This window comes from Saccopteryx bilineata, chromosome 4 (assembly GCF_036850765.1).
Source record: "Saccopteryx bilineata isolate mSacBil1 chromosome 4, mSacBil1_pri_phased_curated, whole genome shotgun sequence".
Lineage (NCBI taxonomy): Eukaryota > Metazoa > Chordata > Mammalia > Chiroptera > Emballonuridae > Saccopteryx > Saccopteryx bilineata.
In genome coordinates, this window is record NC_089493.1 from 45476177 (window position 1) to 45498585 (window position 22409).

Below are 22409 nucleotides of genomic sequence, written 5' to 3' on the forward strand. Positions count from 1 at the left end.
TATTACATGCACCGTCGTGGCACTTTTACATTGATTCCTCAATCCTCAGGACCACGCTAAACGCAGCAGGCGCCCTATACACTTTTGTTTGCAGCTGGAGAAGTAACACCAAGCTTCACCGGTTCACGAAGGCCACGCATCCAGCAGGGGGCAGTGTTGGCAGCCCAGAAGTTGAACCAGCACACTCTGTGGGCCTTCTTCCAAGCTGCGTCATAGGGCCCAGAGCACTCACATGCCTGTCAAGAGGCCACACAGCAAGAAAGCGGCACAGCCAGCTCAGTGTTCCTTCCATCACATCACAGGCCCTCCTCATGTCTTGTCTATGTGGCAGACCTGGAGAAAGAGGCCCGGGCCCCATAGGATAGGGGGGAGAAAGGACGGTGTCTGTCCTCCTCAAAACTGCACGTTCTGTGACTGACTCAGGGCCTGGCCCAGGAAATGTAGGTTGAATGACTAAACGAACGAATGAGTCTCTGCCACCATGATGTCCCTCCGATTGGAAGAGCGGACCCCGTGTCTGGGGCTGTGTCTCCGGGGATAGAGTAGGGATATGAGAATGGACATAGTGATGTTTGCCAGCACTCTGGACCTAGGACACTGACTGCTCCCCACTGGACAGACCCCTCCCTGCACAGAGACCTGAAAGGTTATGTTTCCCCTGGACCCACATAGGAGGCTGCTGGAGACCCTGGCGTCGCCCTTGGACGCTGTGCTCCCATTGAGCCTGTGACCTCATCACCAAAGAACTTGTCCTCTCTAACATGCCCCAGGTTCTGGGAGGGTATGCAGCAGCCAGCAGGGTTTCAGGAACCAGCACATTCTTTCCAAGAAGAGTCAGCTTTAGTCATTCACTGATGTTGAAGTCGAAATGCTTTACCTCCAATGGCCACAAGATGGAACAGCCTTGCTTTCCCAGAGGTGCAGGGGAGGTCTGTACCCAGCCTGTGAGGAGACTCCGGGAGACAGGGCTGACGTGGTTTAACCAGTTGAGGATGATGGGGTAGGGGTTGGGGGGGGGGGGCGAGCTGCAAAACAGTCATTTCCTGAGAGCTGTGTGTGCACAGGGTGAGGGGCATCAAAGCCATCGGCACACTTGATCTCAGAAAATGTTGCTCTCTCCCCAGAATTCTAAATTTCCTAGGGGGAGAGGGCAGAGAAGAGAATTCCCCGGAGCTGGCTGCAACTGACACCCGGGCTTGTGTCCCCGTGTCCGGGCTTCTGTGGCCCAGGAAAAGGCTCCTGATTCTGTCACAGCCTCATCTACACGTGGTGAGGGGGGCATGCATGGGTTCTAGGTTCTTTATCTCATCCATTCTCCTTTTTCCTTCCCCTCTTTCTTCTTTGACTAAGGATTAAAATGTTTGATTTGAAAGAAGAAATTCAAGCCAGGAGGGGTAGGAGTAATTTCACGTGATTGCAGAGACCGCCATTGGAGGAAGGACAGTCTGACTGAGTGACAGGTGGAGAGCAAGAGGTGGTTGTTTGTTTGTTTGTTTTAATGATGAAAACTAGGCCTTTGGTTTTTAGAGTCAGAATTTTGGCCACCTGGTAGATGATTCAGTATTTCGCTAAGATTTTTCCTTATTTAGTATGAATGGCTTTTCTCTCTCTCTCTCTCTCATTTTCCTTTTTGGTTGGATTTTTTAAACGTTATTTCATATGCAAAACACAGTAGTCAATGAATGATGCTAAAAATGATTTGTGCTTCCAGGAAGGCAAGAGTGTATCTTAAGCAATATAATGTGGGCAGAGGGGTCTGTTATGGGACAATTAGTCACTGGAGAAAGGAGGGCTCTAGGTGGTCCTAAAGTTAGCACTCACTGGGCGGTATGTGGAGATAAAGCCCAGAATGCTCTGGGGATAGAATGGGTGGGAGTGAGGAGAATTTGACTAAGATATCTTTCTAACGACAGTGGGGCCCTACTGTGGCATCCTTAGTGGTTATTACAAAGCCGGTCTTGTCGAGAGCATTGCCGCTGCTTGACAACCATGCTGAACACTTAGGTTACTGAAGATCTTGAGCATTAATGAAATAATCATTCTTTCTGGGGACAGCACAAAGCGACAAAAGTAAATTTTCATTTCTCTTCCTCCGCCCATCTCAGCCTTCCGAAATCTAACCAATTGATTTCATTACCTTGAAATGCGTGAAAAGACCGAATCAAAGAACCAATTAATTTGGGATTTGTGATCAGTCAAGCAGGGCTGGGCTGCCGTTACCTTTGTATTATTAGAGAAACAGGTATTCAAAGCAAATTAATAGCATAAAAAGATCCCAGAGGTAATACTAAGCAGAACAAATCATTTTCTAGACTTTAGCAACCTCCAGTTGAACATCTACAATCGGTGATTGAACTCATTCTTATCTAATCAATCTGGTATACCTTGGGTTAGCCCAATATGAGTATTAGGTAGTTTTAATACTCAAGAAAGGTCAAGGTTCATGGGAACTCAGGTGCAAATCAAGGACAAGGCCCAGAAGACAGAGGCAGGGGATGAAACTTTTGGGAGGAACGGCAAAGAACTTCAAAGCTCTCTCTTCATTATCAACTTCTACACTCCTTCTTCCTCTTTGGAACTTGGCTCCCAAGGGGCTGGTGTTGTAAAAGGCCAGGAACCTCCTCCTCTTATGTGGGAGAAGGACCGCTGCCCTGGCGAGAAGAGAGAGAGGCTGGGAAAGGGGCAGCCACAGGGGAGGAGGCTGGAGAGCAGGCCTGGCCTCACATCTGGGTACAGCGGTGATCTGGCCCAGCTCCTCAGGAAGGCTGACTCCCGAGGGCCTGGGGGCCAGGGAACTGGAAATAAAGAGTGTTTCTTGACCTGTCCATCTTTTCTGCACATGAGCCAAAGACCATGAAAGCTGCCTGGCATCCACTGACTTCGGAAGAGGCCTGACTGGACCAAATCCTGGATGCCACTGCCTGCTGACTCCTCTGAAAAATGAGGTTGACAGTAGCTCCTCTACCTCATATGGTTGTTGCAAGGATTCAATGTCTTCACATTCTTAAAGTGTTTGGATACCAATTGGCAGATAGTAAGTGCTACATGTTTGCTTAATAAATAACACTGTTCTATATGCTGGAATATGATAATTTAATTTTTACATTACAGTGGTGCCTTGAGATACAAACAGACCAACATACAAATTTTTTAAGATACGAGCTGCGACTCGTTCCGTATTTTTTGTTCGAGATCCGAGCGAAATTCCGAGATACAAGTCATGATTCGGGAAGCTGCCGCTAGTTGGCGCGTTGGTGCACGGGTCCAGTATCGGCAGTTTGATATAGGAGTTGAGTGACTTACGAGCTCGGTTACAGAACAAATTAAATTCGTATCTCAAGGTACCACTGTAATCTTTAATCAAGACTTCACAAATTCCAACTGGTCTTACCTTCCTTAAATAATATTAGAACAAGGATGTTCTAAGGCACACTTATACAAATAAATGCCAAAGATTTGTAACAACACAGAGCTTCCATATATGCACTGAGAAATGAATTCAGAACTTTTTAGGTACAAGTAAAAAAATTATTATTTATCTGCTCATGTTTAAAAATGTAAAATAGAGGCCCTGGCCGGTTGGCTCAGTGGTAGAGCGTTGGCCTGGCGTGCAGAAGTCCTGGGTTCGATTCCCAGCCAGGGCACACAGGAGAAGTGCCCATCTGCTTCTCCACCCCTCCCTCTCTCCTTCCTCTCTGTCTCTCTCTTCCCCTCCCACAGCGAGGCTCCATTGGAGCAAAGATGGCCTGGGCGCTGGGGATGGCTCCTTAGCCTCTGCCCCAGGCGCTAGAGTGGCTCTGGTCTCAACAGAGCGACGCCCTGGAGGGGCAAAGCATCGCCCCCTGGTGGGCAGAGCATCGCCCCCTGGTGGGCGTGCCGGGTGGATCCCGGTCGGGCGCATGCGGGAGTCTGTCTGTCTCTCCCCGTTTCCAGCTTCAGAAAAATAAATTAAAAAAAAAAAGTAAAATAGAATGCGATATATTTTTTTAGGACATTTGTATCATCATTCCCTTGTCTCCCTAGTTGACTCCCTGTCATTGTTCACCCCTTCCCTTAAACTCCTCCTTCAGGCTGTCACTGTAATTCATCTCTAATATGTAATTGCATTCCTCAATTTAAAGCCAGATTAAGGTAATGGGGTCTAAAGTACAACGAGGCTTATTTTTAACTGCATCCAAGAAGCTGAAGTACTATGAAAAAAAAATCAAGAATGGTACTGTTCCACTCTTAGATTGCAGCTCCAACCAAAATAGATGAACACTGGGCTCTTTACCCGGCCACCAACTGTAATTAGCTTGTCTGCAGCTAGAAGAGAGAAAAAAATTACACTACCACTTAAGGTGCCGATAGAATTGTCCATTTTTATCCTTTCAGAGCCACCTTTTAGGGTTAAACTACCAAGTATTCTGTTAGCATTCATTAAATCATACCCACTCTCCGCATCCAGACTAATACCCTCACGTCATTCTGACCATGTGAAGTGAGTCACAAAAGATCGTATTCAGATCTTCCTCTGGGAATGCTTTCTCTCTACAGCTTTTCCCAACCCCACCTGTTTAAGGAATGCGGTTTGGAACTTGCCATAGGGTGTCCTGGTGAACAAGGAATGCCCTGCCATGTCCTGCCCCAGAAGCCCAGGCAGGCAACGAGGCACCTGGGAACCATCAATGCATTACCAAGAGTGAAATCCCAACATACTTTCTTTGCTGTCGATATCCTGATATGTCTAGAAGGGTTTTCCGAGGGAAAGACCGAAAGAGCTTCTGCACCTGCTGTTTCCATGACAACAATCTTTTTTTCTGCGTCTCTGTAAATGCCTGCAAAAACAAACAGGACTTTTTAATGGGTGACGCAGTCCGGCATTAGAGGGAGAAACATGCAATTAACAGGGGGGGAACATCGGCGTCTCTGCAGTTGCTTTGCTTTCACCTGTTTTCCAACCTCGTTCAGGCAGCAGTCAGTTTCATTTGTGAGCTACCTGCATGGAAAATTCGTTATTTGGCATTGGAAGTGCCTGGTAAAGTGCATGCGTTAACCTTTTGATAACCCTTGGTTTTGGCTGCATTTCTGGCAGATCCATACCCATCTTCCCTTTCTTCTGACTCCACTCTGGACTCTATTTATTAACCAAGAATAAATTGCAAAATTGATTGTTCAATACTCTGGCTTTTGCAGGCCACCTGCATTTTCATAATCAATGAAAATGCTAAACCACTTCAAAAATCAATGTGCTTGATGGTGTGTGGACACCCTGAACGGTCAACTTGGGCTTCAGAAAACGGAGTATAGTCTCTGCATGTCAGAGCTCAGCTGAGAGATCTCCAGTTAAGGGATCCCATGGCCCTAACCAAAACCCCAGTGCACCTGTTTTCACCTAAACTTTGTGTGAAGTTTAAGAAGATGGATGGGTCGATCCCATGACTTCTTAAGTCCTTTCTAGTAAAATTGGTGTGTGGGGATATGCTGCCTACTGCCCTGTCATCTATCAAGTATGGGTGCACAATGACCCAGGGAGGGACTTTTAGGGGTTACATGTCTCCAGGGCAGAGATTCTCAAATTCATGTTCTATTAAACCTCCTCAAAGAGATGGTTAAAATGCAGGTTCCTGGGCCCCCCTCCAATATACCCAGAGCCTGATTTAATAGACCTGGAGGGGAGTCGAGGGTGTCTGTGTTTGCAGCAAGTGCCCTGGCCATTCTGCCGCAGGCAGAACTTGGACGTGGAGTGTCTAGAGATGGTGGGGACTGCCCATGCTGTACAGGAATCCCCTGTCAGGCACCTCGAACTGTGGTCCGCATGCGGTGGGAAATCCATCAGATTTGACAGATTAAGCATTAACAGTGATGGAGATAACATGCCTAAGTAGTTTTGTCAATAAGGCATGAAATTTAAGTAGCAATAAACTCTTACTTAGAATAATAGGCTATATAACTATTTTCTATGAAGGAAACAGATTCCTGAAACAGAGTAAAAAAAAAAAAAAAAGACAGCTTAATTTTCTTTCTGATGACATTTAATCTTTAAGGACCTAAACACAGGAGAGCTATGTGAACAAAATCAAAGGACATCAGTCATATTGTAGGGAAGTTATTGACTTGCAAACCCCTTCCTCCTGGGCGACCTTAGCCAGACACCATTAAGCGTAATCGTCAAGGAGGGTTACCAACCAAGGCACCTAGTGGCCCATTAGAAAAGGAGGTGCTGGCCCCTCTCTAAAGTGAGTGGCTGAGAGGTGAGGATGGAGAGGTGAGGATGTGATTCTCCTCCATGGTCCCCCTCACTTGTTCGTGATGCCTGGTGAGTGTCCAACTAGACACGAGGACCTCCGAGAATTGCGAAAGGCAAACATTTCTGCTGGACTAATAAAAAAAATGGACAGGTTTTGCTTTTGACTGCCTTATTTAGCCAAATGGTAAGTGCGGACACAAGATGCAGACACCCTGGTCATGATGACTGGAGGAGGGGGCCCAGCCCAGAGGGTCAGAGGAAGGCTCTGGATGCACACGGACAGGGCATGAGTCCCTACATACCCTTATGTGAATTACTTTATCTGAGACTCTGTCTAGTCCTTCTGAAAACTGAGGATGACAACACTTCAGAGGGATGCTGTAAGGACGAAATGGGCTAACACATGAAAAGCACTCAGGACACTGAGGACATGCTTGGCTCTTAGTAATGATTCAATGCATGCTGCTCAAGATACTTTAAACCAGATATTTTCAGTGGCACAGGGCAGTCCTTCGGTATACGAGTTGGTATACGAGTGTTTGTCACGATTGTTATTCAACGATCCCCTTTTGCCCTCACAAATGACTTCAAAGGCTCAAAATGAGAGTCCTGAGCTGGTGTGGAGCCAGCCTGAAGGAGAGCCTGAGTTTCAAGTGACTAAGGAGTAAATGGGTCGCCTTAGAGATGTGCATTTAAACCGTTTCCGAGGATACCAGTCCATACATGGCATCTCTCATGGTGACAAGGAGCATCCACAAATATGGAAATGTAGACGCCACCACAGAGAGGTAGGTTCATCCTCTCAAGTCAGGGGCTTCGAGCTCGTTGAGTTCTGGATGCAGAAGGAGTAAGCCCCTTCCCAGTGCTGAGAGTGCTTGGTGGCTGGTTCTCCTCGGCCGGCCGGTCCGGTCCAGGAGCTGTGGCTGAGGGCGGGGAGGGGGCTGGGCTGCGGCTGGCTCAGAGCGGTTTCTGAGAGCTGGGTCCTGGGTGAGCAACAGGCTGGCTGGTAGACACCTCAGCCCCCTCCCCTGGCAGCGCCAGGCTGGGCTGGCAGGGAAGAAAGATTCCACACTCCGACTGCCCAGACACAACCAGCCAGCCACTAGCTAGTCTTCTGTCCCTGTCAGGCCCAGACCAATAAGTCTGTCTGGAGGAAGATGTGTCCTACGGCCTTTGTGGCTGGATAAAAAGCCTCATAATAGGGGACAAAGAGCGTATCCTCCTAGAACCTTCTCAAGATGGCAAGAAGGCGAGAAGCCTGGAATGACAATCCCCGAGACCCAGCGATTAGTGTCAGACACAAAATTCAGACCCTTCCTGTTCTTCCTTCTACTACTTCAGGGCCTTGGTCCCTGCATCTCGGAAGAAAAGAAGGTTCCCTGGAGCAGCAGCAGCCTCCCCTCCCAGCTGGCCACAGGGCAGCAGGCTGGGGCTGGGCCAGGGGTCTGTCCCCAAGCCAGGGGACCTGCGGCCAGAGGCCTGCGCCTCCACGGCCCTCACAGCGAGGGCGTGCTCTGCACACACGGAGCAACCCGAGGCTATGGACAGTTATTCAGACGAGTTTCCTCTTTCTCGAACTAAAATAATAAAAAGTCTTGAACAACATTTTCCCTTCCAAAGCAGAGCGTGGGCAGCACTGTCCCGAAGCGAATCCAGGCGGGCAGACATGGCCGAGCTCCTTGCTGCCCGTGACCCTGTGTCCCAGGGGCCCCTCTGTGGCCGCAGTGGCCTCTCACTGGCAGAGAAGTCCACACGGTGCCATCTTTGCATTAAGTCACTTGAGCAACCGAGGAGAAAAAGTGGAAAGAAGCATAAAGGCAAGCCCTGGTGCCCAGGGAGGGCACGCACGAGGCGGGCAGCGAGAAGGGTCAGCCAGGAGCCGGGCTGTGGTCGTCCGCCCATGAGGAAGCTCTGCATATCCCGCCAAGGCAGCCGGGGCTGGTTGTTCTGAGGGACGTCTCAGCAGACTTTAGGTGGAATGGAGGCAACTTGTCCTCCAGCCTCTAGAAAGCTCAATGCTGAGAGTGAGTGTGGGAGAGGGAGTAGGGAACTTGTTTCCTTCTCAGAAGTTTCAAGGCTCCTCCCCTGGTCAGTCTCTCTCAAAACCTACCCCAAGGGTCCTCCCTTACAAGACACAGGACCCTCAAAATGCTGCTCTCTCTGTGCCCGGAGCACACTTCTGCCTCCTTACAGACTGCTTGCCTTTCGGGGCTAGCTTGGAGGCAGGCACTCAGAGGAAACTCCTGTTTCTGGCTCTGGGCAGGTGCCCCTGCGTCTCTTCTGGGATCTGAGGTATGCTGGGAGGGCTTCATCATAGGCTTCCTTACCATGGAGGTGATGGCCTGTTTTCCTTCATCTCACCCACTACCCTCACACCATGGCTGCCTGGCCAGGGCCAGGGCCAGGGTGCTTAATAAATATCTGTAGAATGAGTGAATTCTGAAATTTATCAATGTGCTCTTGCCTTCTCTTCTTTCTGTGGCTTTTTGCTGGTCAAAACAAGTGCAGGGTCAGGACTGGAAACAGAAAATGCTGAGTGGGGGGTTGGGGAGAGATACACACCAGAATTGCTGCCAGTATAAGAGAAAATTGCAAAAATGAGAGCTTAGGGGCTGGGGAAGGTGTGGCTGGGGTGGAACCCCAGAGCGAGCCTGCTTGCCTGCAGGTGAGGATGGGTGGAGTCAGACCGTAGAGGTGGGGGCCCCAGAGAACCGAGCACAACAGCAGCCGGAGGCTGGGGGAGGGGCCAGACCTCTGCACTGCGTTTCTCTCCAGACTGGGGTGCATTGGACTCCCAGGGTTCTGGCTGCCACCATAGCAAAGGTGAGGACACTTGAAGGTCTTTACCCTCTTATCCTCATGTCAAAATCCCAGAAAAGGACCTCAGTGCCTAGGTTTATCCAGTCCTAAGGTTAGCCCTGTAACTGGATGAGAGTTGCCAATAAAGCCACTGGCGTCTTGGACTTGAGGCACAACTGCCTGTCCCCACATGTCCCCCAGGGCAGCCAGGACCTGCCTTGCTCAGTCGGGCGAAGACTGGCTGGCTTTGAGAGTCTGGTAGGCACGGCTCCAGCCTGCCTCAGTCGTTTTTCAACAGGACAGATGGCTAAATACAATTCCTATGAAAGACACAAATCAGCACACAGCTGAATGGCCGTGAAGCCACACACAACACACATCATTTCTCCTGCACACTTTCTCCATCCCATCCTCAGGTTGCCTAGAGCCAAAAGGCAAAATGTTTCACAGCCTTTGAAAGACCTGAAAACGTCAAGGGCTAGTTGGCAGGCCTGTGTTTTACCCTCCCCTGCACATCAGAGCTCCGTCTAGAATGAATCTTTGGCCACCTAAATAACATACAAGCCATGTTTAGGCTTGAGGCCACCACAGCCGCATTCTGCCCGAGCTCTGTGACATCTACCCCACAAAAACAGACCCAAATGATCACATCACAGAAACAGAATCATTTCTAAGCAAAAAAAAAAAAAAAGCCTTGTGAAATCTGTCACTACTCACCTCATGAATTAAACATTTGTCTATGAGCTGTAAATAGGAGCTTATATTTTCCTCATCAGGTCTGGAGACCAAGAGCTGTGTGCACACTGTGAATTAAAAAAAAAGGGGGGGGGGAAATAAATTAGAAAAATGCACACCCATCCTAACCTGGAGCTCTGCCTCTGATTTCCTTTCAGGACCAGTATTTTGAGAGGTATGTGTGCCTGAGGCTTTACGTAAGGTTCACAAAAAAGGCCAGGAAGCTCCTCATTCCACTGAAGTCAAAGGCTTGGTCATCACAGGAGCCCTTGCCTTGAGAAGCCCCTTTGATTAATTCCAGGCATACCATTCTATATTAAGCCTTCTGCAGTGCAGCCTGAGACAGACACTCTGGGAGAGGAAGCACGCAGCAGTGTCCTATCTTTGAAAGAGGCTCCTTTTGAGAGGGAGTTCGAAGGCATCAAAGACCATCGACATGATCACAGAGCAGTCCCCACGGTTTTGTGAATGAACCGCACACTTCGTTTTGGAGGAGTCAAGCTGGCACAGCCTTTAGGATGTGAGTTGTGTGGGCGTGCACACGAGCAGGAAGCCTGCTGCCCAGTCGTTGGAGGGTTATTGCTCAAAGTGATACACGTGTTTATACACACGCAGGTTCACCTACACACTCAGGTAAGTGCTGACAGAGAGAGCAGTTAGTCTGTGGGCTGAGTACACACACTGCTGGGTTTCTCGTGGCCACAGCTTTTGTCCTGGGCGTCTCGATACTCTGATTTTGACAGGAATATCTGGAAGGCCGCCATAGAGATGGCTGGACACAAGACATCAAGTAGAAGTGAAAATGCCTTGCACTCAGTAGATCAAACCTGAACCCTGGGCATCATGATTTTTTTCTCTCCTTAGCCCTGTATAACTAACCTGTCAGAGAATCCCATTCACACCACGTCTTTGCACATAGATTTGCAGTATAGCAGTGGTCCCCTATCCCCGGGCCGCGGACCGGTACTGGTCCGTGGGCCATTTGGTACTGGTCAGCAGAGAAAGAATAAATAACTTACATTATTTTTGTTTTATTTATATTTAAGTCTGAATGATGTTTTATTTTTTAAAAAATGACCAGATTCCCTCTGTTACATCCGTCTAAGACTCACTCTTGACGTCTGTCTCGGTCACATGATACATTTATCCATCCCACCCTAAGGGCCGGTCCGTGAAAATATTTTCTGACATTAAACCAGTTCGTGGCCCAAAAAAGGTTGGGGACCACTGCAGGATAGCATTGTTTGTAATAAAAAAAACCTGGAAACCACTTCAATTGTCCATTAATTGGGATCCTGTTAAATAAATTATGGTTCATGCACACTGTGGAATAATATGCGACCTTTCCGAAAGAATGAGTTGGTGCTATTGATAGCAATATTAAAAATATAATATAAAAAAAGCTGCAGAAAAACATAAAGACCTGTTCTTGTGTGTAAAAAGGACAATCGTGTGCTTGTGTAGGGTTACAAAGTTTCCGAAGGGCCATGCCAAATCTGTCCACAGTGGTTACCTCTGGGGAGGAATACGGTAGGGCCTGGGGTGGGAGGGTCATTTTTCACTGTCCATCATTTTGTTAAGTTCTAATTTGTTATGTTGAACATAAAATTATTTTATAATTTAATCGTTTAAACTTTGTAAAAAAGCTGAGGCCAGAGGTGTGCAAGGCCCTTGCGGGCTGAGCTCACTATGCGTCTCATCACAGGGAAGGGGGCTGGCGTGCCTCACACTTGGGTAATCAGCCCCACATGGCCCTTCATCCACGGGTTCTGGTCGCCTGTTCTAATCCCACATGGCCTTGCAGCCCATGGGCGGGGAAGAGGGCCAGGACGTGGGGGGGGGGGGGCGGCCACAGACCCACCCTAGACATCAAGCTACTGGGATTTCAGCTCCATGGAATGCTACAGGTCACCTCCTCTGAACAGATTTTTATGGATTTAAGTCTTTTTTTTTTTTAGGACATGTACCATGGGGAGTTTCTTTTGGTAAAAAAACTTAGTTCTTTAACATGGTCTCAAACATTGAACAATAAAGAGGAAAAAATTATTTCCCCTTCCCATAAGTAAAGTACAGGCATTCACTACCTTTCTTAAATGATCAAGATTTCTTGTGACTTACCCATCAAGCACAAATTATTCTATCACTGGATATTGAAAAGAATATGTGCATAATGATCTAAGCCCCAGGGAAGGCGCAGGACCGTCCAGGTAGAGAGGGTGCTCTGACCCAAAGGACCACGTGTGAATTTTGTCCCACCCCACAGACATGCGTATGGCACAGCTGTGCATCCTGTCCAGGGCTGTGGGTAAGGGCTGACATTAGCCCAGCGTCTTTCAACTGGTATGCCGTGGCACGCTGATGTGCTGCAAGAATTTCTAAAACATGCACAGCTATTTAGTCAGGGGAACTAATCTCTTTTCCCTTGGTGTCAAATAAAATGACAACAGCCAACATAACAACCGTCCACTGTGAATTAATCAAAATTATACCTATATTTTTTTTGTTGTACTGGCAAAAATATCTTTTTGGTGTGTCGCAGAATTTTAGTAATTCGTTTGTGTGCCATGAGATGGAAAAGGTTGAAAATCGCTGCTTTAGCCGGAAGGTCCAAGACCTGATGAGCGCTCCACCAGGAAGGCCCCCGGCCCCGGCCTGGGTGAGCGGGAGAGCAAGGGTACAAGGCTAAGGAAGAGGCCTTTGGGGGTCTGAGAGATCTGAGTTTAAATCCAAATACCCTAACCTCTCAGAGCCACACTTTCCTTATCTGTACAATGGGCTGATGACACGGCTGTGGAAGGCCGTCTGTCCAGCATCCAGGAGAGCCCCTGGGGACTGGTAGCCCTGGCCTGTGGTGTCGAGGGAGGAGAAGGGGGCGGTGAGGAAACAGGAAATCGGGCTCTACCTTTTCCCATGACACGTGTGAACTGCCCGGGGAGATCCCCCTCTGGCAGGGGGGCGACAGCCAGCTCCCCCTCACAGCTGCTCAGATGGTGCGGCTGGAGCCCGCCGCTGGCCCCGGCGGAGGTGCCGGCTGTGACGCCGCTGGCTGCAGCGCCGTCTTTGCAGTCGGGGCTCTGGCTCTCGGGGCCCATGAGCGACGGCGGACGCGGGGCCTGGGGCTCCCGGCGGCGAGCCTCGGGGGTGGCGCTCGGGGAGCTGTAGGCCTTGATGGGAGTCAGGATCATCTGGTGCAGTTCCTGGAGCGGGATGCGAAGGTTGCCCCCCTCGATGATGTCCTGGACAGTCAGAAGGAGAAAGCCTCTATTAGGGTCAGGGACAGGGGTGGCCCACCTCCAATGCCTCCCCTGCTCTGCCCCGAGCTGTTCCCAGACAGGACTCACAGCTGCTGGCCCCTTCATCATAATGTTCTTTAGAAAAGCAACTATTTTAATATCACTATGCTAAATATTAGCCCAGATAAAAAATTTAGAATATGCAGATATGTATAGTGAGGAAAATATACATCATCTGAAAACCTCATTATCTAGAGATGATCACTAAAATGATTTTGGTCTATTTCCTTCCCTGCCTTCTTCAGTATATTTCTATAACATGCATTTCCATAGCTCTCACTCACACGACAAAGTTGGGTCATAGGGTGGCTTCCCGTCTTGTGTATGATTGGTTAAATGAAAGAACCCGATCACCCCTTTCTTCAGCCCAGGACAAAGGAAACACAGGGTAATGGCCTAAAGCATGTACTCTAGGGTAGATGTTGGGCTTTGAATTCTGACACTACTGTGTGACTTTGGGTAAACAACTTAACCTCTTCGTGCCTCAGTTTCCCTGCATACAAAATGACGATAATAATAGCGCCTGCTTCATCAGATGACTGTGATGGTGTTAATATGTGCAATGGTGCAGGTCCGTGTTTTCGTGTCCTGGGCTTCTTTGTTAAATTAGTAAGTATGTGCCAAGTGCTCCCACGTGCCAGGCACTGGGCTAGGCTCAGATGGGGATATGGCAGGAACAGCCTATAGGATTCCTTCAGGGAGTTTACATTCAACTCTGAGATGAACAGTCATTGTGTTAGAGACTGAGGTGCAGGCCAAGGCTGCTGCTGTGAGGGGAGGCTCTCTGAGGGGCTGACACTGGAGCAGGGACCCTGAGGATCCTGGGAAAGAGTGCAGTGGGCAAAGGCACAGCGAAGGCAAAGGCACTGAGGTGGGAGTGTGCCCAGAGCATGTGGGCAACAGCAAGGCGGGGGAGGGGGAGGGGTGGGAAACAAGACGCAAGGAGCCACAGGGTCTGAGTGTGGAGGCCTGCAGGCTGGGGCAGGGATGCAAGGGTGTCTTCTAGGTGGAGGGGAAGTCAGGGAAGGGGTGTCACAGGGACATGATGTGTTTCTGAAGACAGACATATGGGTAAGATATACGTACATTATAACATATATAATTGCATCTAATATATACAACTTTATAAACTAGATCCTTCTGCACATACAGTTTGATATCCTGAGAATTATTTATTAGACAAAGGAATGAGAGTTGATTCTGACAGACATTTACCTATGTGCTAGCTGTTCACAGAGGCACAGAACAGGCTCGGATACTCGTGGTTGGAGGTCAGGGCCAGGAGGGGTATCTTCCTTGGCATGGTGGGTGAGTCCAGCCCTCTGCTCCAGTGCTGCCCAGTGCTTAGGCAGCAAACCTCTCCCTGGAATCCCCAAAGGACACTGACAACCAGGGCCCTGATTACTAATGAAGATTTAATCTTCTGAGAGCCCAGAATAGCAAGGACGTAATTTTAAAAGCATGAGTTACCAATCCTTTCCTGGGATCCTCTCTGACCAAGAAAAATTGCTGGATGATGTCAAGGAACACAAGCAAATGGAATGCAATCATTTCTACACCCAGACTTTCTAATCAATCAATTAGTAAGAGGAAACCTGAGGACAACAGCCTTGGACAGATGTGTTTCAATTCTGGGCAGCAAAACACCAAGCATCCTGCTCCTTCATTGGCGGGAAGCTGCTCAGAGTTGGAAGCAGAGTCTGAATTATTGCGCCTAGCCTAGTTGGTACCCAGGGTTTCTGAGGAAAGGGAAATGCTAAGTAGCCACCAGAATAGTCTCAATCCTGGCCAGGGCCACTGTCCAGCCTTGTTTAGGGGAGAGAGTACATTTTTCTTTCTCAACCTGGTGGATAAGGCCAGGGTGAGACCAGCCCACAGCCTGTGCTAGCTAGCCTGATGCATGTGTTGGGGTGTTCCCCATCATTCCCGGTTTTCCTGCTGCCTGGACTGGACCAGCCCTTTCCCAGAATCTGATACTGTCACGTGATTGGTTCTTTGACTTTGGACTTGGCAATCTGGTTCAGGGCAAGGCACATGGAGGCAAGCTAACTGACCCATGCCAGGAGAGCACCTGCTGCCTCCTCTAACCCAACTATGCACCCACTGGACCCATGCCTCGAGGTCCTCCAGTCCTGCCAACCATCCAACTGGCACCTGGGTGGTGGGAGATTCTGACCTCCTTGTCTAGCCCCTGACCGAGGAGAGGAAGGGAAAAGAGACAGAAAGGGTGAGGCTTCCCCATGAAGGCAGAAGGATGGCCTCTTTAGGGGATCGCACACATCTACCACAGAGGCAAGCAAATGTATGCTTGTGACACTGCCAACTGCCACCAAATCCTCGCCTGCTCTTGTCATGTGGCCAGAAGGCTTCTGCAGTTACTCAGTGGTGGGGAAGCAGATTTTGGTTATGTCAAGAGCAGAATCCCTCCAAACAGGAAACATTCAATTGTCCCAGGTTCAAATCTTAGCTAATTTTACTGGGGACAACCACACCAACAAGGGAACCATAAACACAGTGCACAATGTTGGACACTTTCAGAAAATATAACATCAGGAGTCATGCAGAGGTTTGTTTTGTGTCCCCCACAGACTTCAAGCCACCGACTCAAAGACAACATGACCTGCCAGCTCTCACAGGTGGCATGGAGACCAGCAGGTCACATTCCTGACTCTGCAGAATGAATTCCGGAACTCAACACCGAGTGTGCACATTGAGAAGGAAAGTCGGAAACCACCCAAATGGAACTCAGTCCAGTGCCTCAGTGAGCTACTGGAATTGATTCTCCACATTGACAAAAACAGGGACTCAACCCAAATCTCTATTGATCCTTATACCACAAATATAACCTTATATTGTAAACAAAAAGGCAAAAAGGCAAACACGCAGCTGTGTGTTCACTCATGTGCCAAGCTGAGGGGCTCATGAGAGACCAGGGACCAGGAAGACTGGTCCAAGGCCGCACGACCATCAGCGGGGGCAGGCAGGGCTCAGGGCGGACAAGCGGGAAGGAAGCGATGTTCAGATCGCCCCAGCCGTCCTGGCCTGGCCCTTGCAGGTCTTTAGGAAGACTGTGTAAGCCTTTCATGGGACATGTAACAGCAACAAGATGCAAATCATTTGGGAGAGAGCTTCAGTAGCCAGTGTCCCCGACACCTATGCAGCTGTCTGTGGTTCCATCCTTGTCTTTGTGTGAGAAGAACTGGACTTCACACAATAGACATGATTGCTGCTTAAATCCATGCTCTCTCCTTCTTTCATTCACCAAATGTCAGCTGAACCCTACTGGGAGTCAGCGCTGCTAGGCATTGGGGATCTTAAAACATATACGACAAATCCCCTGCCCTGAGTAGTTTACAGATGCTGGGACCCATATGGTGAGTGTACTGCCCTGCCAGGACAGGGAGGTATGGGACCACAAGAGTGTGTGTATGTGTGTGTGTGTGTGTGTGTGTGTGTGAGCTTCATGGCTTGGGAGTCAGCTGAAAAGGATGGAGAATAAAAAGCATGTGGAAACATTTTCATTACTAAAGATAAATATTGAAAAATCTGCCCCAGTTACCATTTCTTATCTTTTTCCTTTTCCTTTGAGAGTCTACATGTCCTTACCCTGTGGCCTCATCACCCACTCGCACTCCCCGGTTTATTGGTGTCACTTCAGTCTCCTCCCAGCTCCCTGAAATTCTTCTGATCACAGCTACTGGTGGCCCGACGGCCAATTCCAGGAGGCAGTGTTCAGCCTCATGGTATGTGACACGTCTGTGGCACCCGGTGAGACTCCCTCCTTCAAACTCTCTCGGACCCTTGGGCGGGCTCAGTCACTGGTTGGCTCCGCTCCATCTTTTGTTGCTCCTCAGGGTCTGTCCTCAGCTCTGAACACTTGACACACTTGTGGGGAAACTGAATGCCATTCACATACAGATGACGCACAGCTGAGTCTTTCAAACCCTGTGAACTCAAGACTTGTTCTTCTGGCCCCTGACTTGCCATTCCTGCCTGAGGTCCCATAGGTGTTTCAGATCAGTCGGTTAAACTGAACCCTTTTTTCCCACACCAGGAATGCCATATATATATATATATTTTTTTTATTCCCAAACAGCATAGCATCCAGGCCCAAGCCCACTACCAATGCCTGGGCTCCTGCTAGGTGACCTTCTGAGCCCTGCCTCGGTTCCCGGGCCACCACCACGGGCTCCGCCCGTGGCTCGCAGCCAGCACTGGCCCCTTCCAGGTTTCTCTCCTCACCACTGCAGAGCAGCTGTGTTTCAGTTCAGGAGGACGTCCCCACCAGCCTCAGGGATGACTTGGTCACACTAGATTGTGAGAGCTCCGCCTACATCTGTCCATCCCCGTGCATGGCCAGCACCAGAGGCCTGGACCCCGGATCACTCACGATTAGCCTCCGGGGCTGGGGTAATCTAGTCCAGGGCAGCTCCTCAGTAAGAGTTCAGTTACTGAGTGGAACAGCTCTGGGCGCAGAGCTTATCTGCAGTGACTACTAATTGTGAACTGGCTGCGGGCGGGGTCCCAGCTATCGCCTTAGAAATCTCCAGGTTCTCTGTGAGGTAAGAATGCTGTAAGAGGTGAGGGCACAGTGACAGCATTTCCAACAGCACAATCAGCTGAGGATCTCCAGGAGTGCCAGAGAAGTGGCTGGTCTGAGTCTCTCCCTAGTGGCCCCAGCGGCAATAGGTTATGAACCAGCCCTGCCCTTGAAAAGCAGGAGAGACCTTGGTCCCAGGGGAGAGAACAGAGCCAGGGGCTCAGTCCCTGGTGGATGCTGAGGAAAGGTTCACCTCGACCCCTAGGCCATCTGTTCCTGAGGGGACAAACACACAGGTGCCCTGAACTTAGGTGCCCTGAAGCAAGCACTACGTGACAGTCTGATAGACACAAGTCCCCCCCCCCTCCCCCAGGAAGCAAAGAGGTCAAACCAAATAAACTCTTCCTTGTTCTCTTCCTACCCAGTGGTCACTCTCGGACTCTGCATTACGCCTGACATCTTTCCAGCAGTCCCATTCCAGTGAACCAGGGAGAAAGTATTTTTGTGAAGTCAATATTATCCTAGGTCTCAAGTCTGGGACACAGATAATGTCACTGACTTATCAAAGGTCAGATGGGAAGGTAGGGGCATGTCGGGGCCACCCTTGTGTTGCCACATACTGACTCGGCTCAGGGCTGCAGGGAGGACATATAACTTATAGCAGTTCCGAGGTGTGTGTCTTTCCTCAGGAATGGAATATGAATGAGTTCCTACACGATGTTCTAGAAATAAGGGGGGTAAAAGTATTCTTTCACCATAACACTTAGCAATCTAATCCTCATGCAAATGGTTTCTGTACTTCTTAACAGATAAGGTAAAAACTGGTTTTATAAATGTTTCACCCAAAGGGAATGGTTTCTTGTATTAAAAATGACAACAGACCCTGGCTGGTTGGCTCAGCGGTAGAGCATTGGCCTGGCATGTGGAAGTTCAGGGTTCAATTCCCAGCCAGGGCACACAGGAGAAGCACCCATCTGCTTCTCCACCCCTCCCCCTCTCCTTCCTCTTTGTCTCTCTCTTCCTCTCCCGCAGCCAAGGTTCCACTGGAGCAAAGTTGGACCGGGTGCTGAGGATGGCTCCCTGGCCTCTGTCTCAGGCGCTAGAATGGCTCTGGCCACAATGAAGCAACGCCCCAGATGGGCAGAGCATCGCCCTCTAGTGGGCTTGCTGGGTGGATCCCGGTTGGGTGCATGCAGGAGTCTGTCTCTCTACCTCCCTGCTTCTCACTTCAGAAAAAAAAAAAATGACAACCATCACTCTGTTGGACACGCAACTTGGAAAAGCAGTTGGCTTAAAATTATGAACAATGATGACCTCGAGTTCAGCTGATAGGTCACAGTCATTTGTGATAAACTAATTGTGAATGGGCTTTTTATCATGGATGTGCATGTGAGTAGTCCCTATTATCCATCCAGAGGTTTTAAAAGCAACCTTCCTTATAAAGATAGTCTATAAATACATATCACTTTATATTTTATGTACTATGCATTAAATATATATATGGCATATAAAATTATACACACGTTTTGTGACTCAGTTAAAAAAAAAAAACCCATCCCACTGCATTAAAATGTTTATGTGCTCACAGAACCTGCTTGAGCCCTAACCTACCTCAATACTCTGTTCCCTTCCAAAGGCACCCTGGGGTAACTAGAGAGGTAGCCATTTGAGCTTGTAGGCAGCAGATAACTGCAGAACTTGTCACCCACCATGCCCACCTCCTCCCACCAGCAGTGCACAGAGCCCCGACTCGGAGACAGAGGCAGAAGAGGCTCGCCGTGTGTGGAACAAGGCCTGCTCTCCTTTGGACCTTAGATGAAATCTAAAAATGACATGGTTACCAGAGTGATGTCTGGATACAAAGATAGGACGAGAATGTGTTTAGGCAGCAAACAAAGAGGGACAGGAGCAGCTGATAACTGCTTTTAACACTGGAATCAACTCTTTTTCAGCATTTGGCATTTTTGAGATGGTTCCCATCAGAGTCATGGGGACCTATTCTGCTGTTAAGTTAGAGTCTGAAATTATTCTCTGGAGAGCCGGCAATGCCTGTCTGCCAAGCGATTTTGATCTCCTCTAGCAAAACCTGGAGTGCACCGGCTGGTGTTGGTGTTGACCTCTCTGCGGCAGCTTTTCTCAAAAACAGATCCTTCCCTGGGTGGAGAGCAGGAGTGAAGCAGATCTGCATATTCCCTGCACCGCTTTCAGCCTCCGATTGTGGGCCGAACCCTTCTCTAATCTCTACAAATGCACAAAAGCCGGAGGGGAAAGTACCCAAAAGGAACTCGCTTGCCAGCACGTCTTTGGCGCTCCAGGACGGACAGTCACAGGCTGCCCGGACCCGGGGAACAAGGACATTTCAGCATTCAGGCTACACAGAAACACCAATAACCGGGAAGCTTCACATCAGAATCATTTCATTTCCTCTAACTTTGGTAAGGAAACAACACGACACACTCTAGACGGTCTGGCCATGACACTTCCCACTGAGAAGTGTCCCTGGTCCATTTCCCTGTGGTAAAGATAGAAACATTCTCTCCTCCGGGTATAACTTACCCTTTCCAAAGACTTCAGGAGGTTTTGTCTTTCTTTGAGCTTCTGAATACTGATGACAATTTTGTGTCTTGCACCTTTGGTAACATTCTGTTATTGAATAAAAGTTATATTTAAAAAACATTTTTAAGAATCAGTTTAGAGACTCTCGAAGGCTACTTCGTACTTTACTGTTCTCTTTGTTCCTACCTTTTTGCAGACTAGTAAATATCTATTTGTCTCTCTCTTTAGTACCTGTTGTTATAACCTCTTCTTCCTAAATATTCTAGCTCCATCTGGCTACACAATGTGCCTGTGTCTTTTGCTGTAACCTTCAGGAGAAAGAGAAGAAAAGCTAGAACAGCCTATCATTCCACCCGGCATGATACTGCTTCATAGTCTTTACAGGTCATTTTGAAGTCATACACGTCTCCAGGTTTTATCGCTCCGGTCCTTCCCAGGCTCCCTGAAAGTTTTAACCCCAGGGGTCCCCAAACTACAGCCTTGGGCCACATGCGGCCCCCTGAGGCCATTTATCCGCCCTGCTGCACTTCTGGAAGGGGCACCTCTTTCATTGGTGGTCAATGAAAGGAGCACATTGACCATCTCATTAGCCAAAAGCAGGTCCATAGTTCCCATTGAAATACTGGTCAGTTTCTTGATTTAAATTTACTTGTTTTTTTATTTTAAATATTGTATTTGTTCCCGTTTTGTTTTTTTACTTTAAAATAAGATATGTGCAGTGTGCATAGGGATTTGTTCATAGTTTTTTTTTTTATAGTCTGGCCCTCCAACGGTCTGAGGGACAGTGAACTGGCCCCCTGTGTAAAATGTTTAGGGACCCCTGTTTTAACCCCATACAGATACACATGGTTTTCTCAAACATTTCCTCTACTCACACCAACAAGATGTGAAGTCCAGTACAGGTCTCACCTGGTGTCACAACACACAGGCAGTTTTTTTTTTGTCAGTTCCCAGTCCCTCTTTGGTCTCCATAAGGAAAACTTAAACCTATATAATCCAGTCGCTGCTTCAGGAGAATGACTAGATCACAGGGATGTGGGTTGTATCTTCTTATCTGTGCAGCCACTGTGAGCTTAAGGATTTACTTTAACACTCGCTAATGATACATACTGCAAATTTCCAAACAGGAACTCCTTTCTGAAACCAGGTCTCTAATACAAACTTCTGGCAACTATTCATAGACTTCCTCTTAAAAAAGGAAAAGATGGGAACACCGGAGACATCTCCTTCACTCAGGAAAATTAAGTTGTCAAGTGACAGCTGAACTCGCTCGCGGGGTGAAGGACTGGGGGTGGGTTCCTGTTGAGCCTCGACTTGGGTTAGAGTGGATGAAATTATTCTGAAAAGTTTGTGCTGGCCTCTGGCATTGCCCGCCGTGTCAACTATTTCTTGGTTGTTTTTTTTATTCTTAAGTTGAATAACTGATGACTTAGATTTTTTTCTCAACTGTGACCCAAAGACAAAAAAAAAAAAAAAAAATGCTCTTAGAAGCAGTTCTCATCAATTCCTGGGATCTCAAGGAGCCACGGAGATGAAAAAGCAGTGGGAGAAGTGTTGGGAAGTTGGAATTAGTGCCTTTCATTCTCGGAGAATGTGCAGTGACTTTGGGTTTTGTCTTGCATCTCAATACTGGTATTCAGCCAGGCCGGCAGAGTTGAACCGAGGCGACCGAGTGTGCACTGGGAGTCCAGCGAGCTGCTGGGAGCTATGTGTCCAGACCAGCTATGCCCCAAAAAAGCTACAATCTCCTCTTCCTGCAGGGGAAATACTATTAGCCTATTCAGACCATTAATTCTTTTAAATCACTGCTCAAAGAAAACTGAGGTCAATTTAAAATATGCAAATAGCATTTTAAACAAGAGCAACAAAGACATCAGTCAGATCTATTTACTCGAGCACAGTGTGGTAGGAAGCATGCTTAGTTTCTGGGGTTCTGTTGACTTGCCTAGCCTTCTGGCAACCACACTTGGGGAAACACGCCTTAGAAGGAAGGAAGAACTTTGTTCTTTATGGTACACAGAAGGCAAATGCAATCAGGAACCTGGAGTAATCCCATCTCAGTAACTGTCCATGTAATCGAAGGTAGTTAAAGGAAAAAAAAATATTGTACAACTTACACTGATCTCAACTAAGACCAGCCTGAATATGTTTTTGTAGAGTGTTGGGAAAGGTTGGAAGCATGACCTGGTGCGTCTACTCAGGAACTACTAGAACTGAGCTGATTTGTAACCGACTGGACAACAGACAACCAATCCGT

At 48.4% G+C, this 22409-nt stretch overlaps 1 protein-coding gene across 4 annotated transcripts in view; it reads right to left on the reverse strand.

The window, feature by feature from the left end:
• The window catches only part of SAMD4A (sterile alpha motif domain containing 4A), a 218956-nt gene that overhangs the window by 20830 nt on the left and 175717 nt on the right, over positions 1-22409 (reverse strand). For all 4 annotated transcript variants that reach the window (XM_066277638.1, XM_066277635.1, XM_066277639.1 and 1 more), the window contains 4 exons: positions 20153-20239; positions 12666-12999; positions 9746-9831; positions 4699-4817 (listed from right to left, as the gene is read on the reverse strand). In XM_066277638.1, the coding sequence (XP_066133735.1) occupies positions 4699-4817; positions 9746-9831; positions 12666-12999; positions 20153-20239 (626 nt within the window). The remainder of the gene's footprint in view (positions 1-4698; positions 4818-9745; positions 9832-12665; positions 13000-20152; positions 20240-22409) is intronic.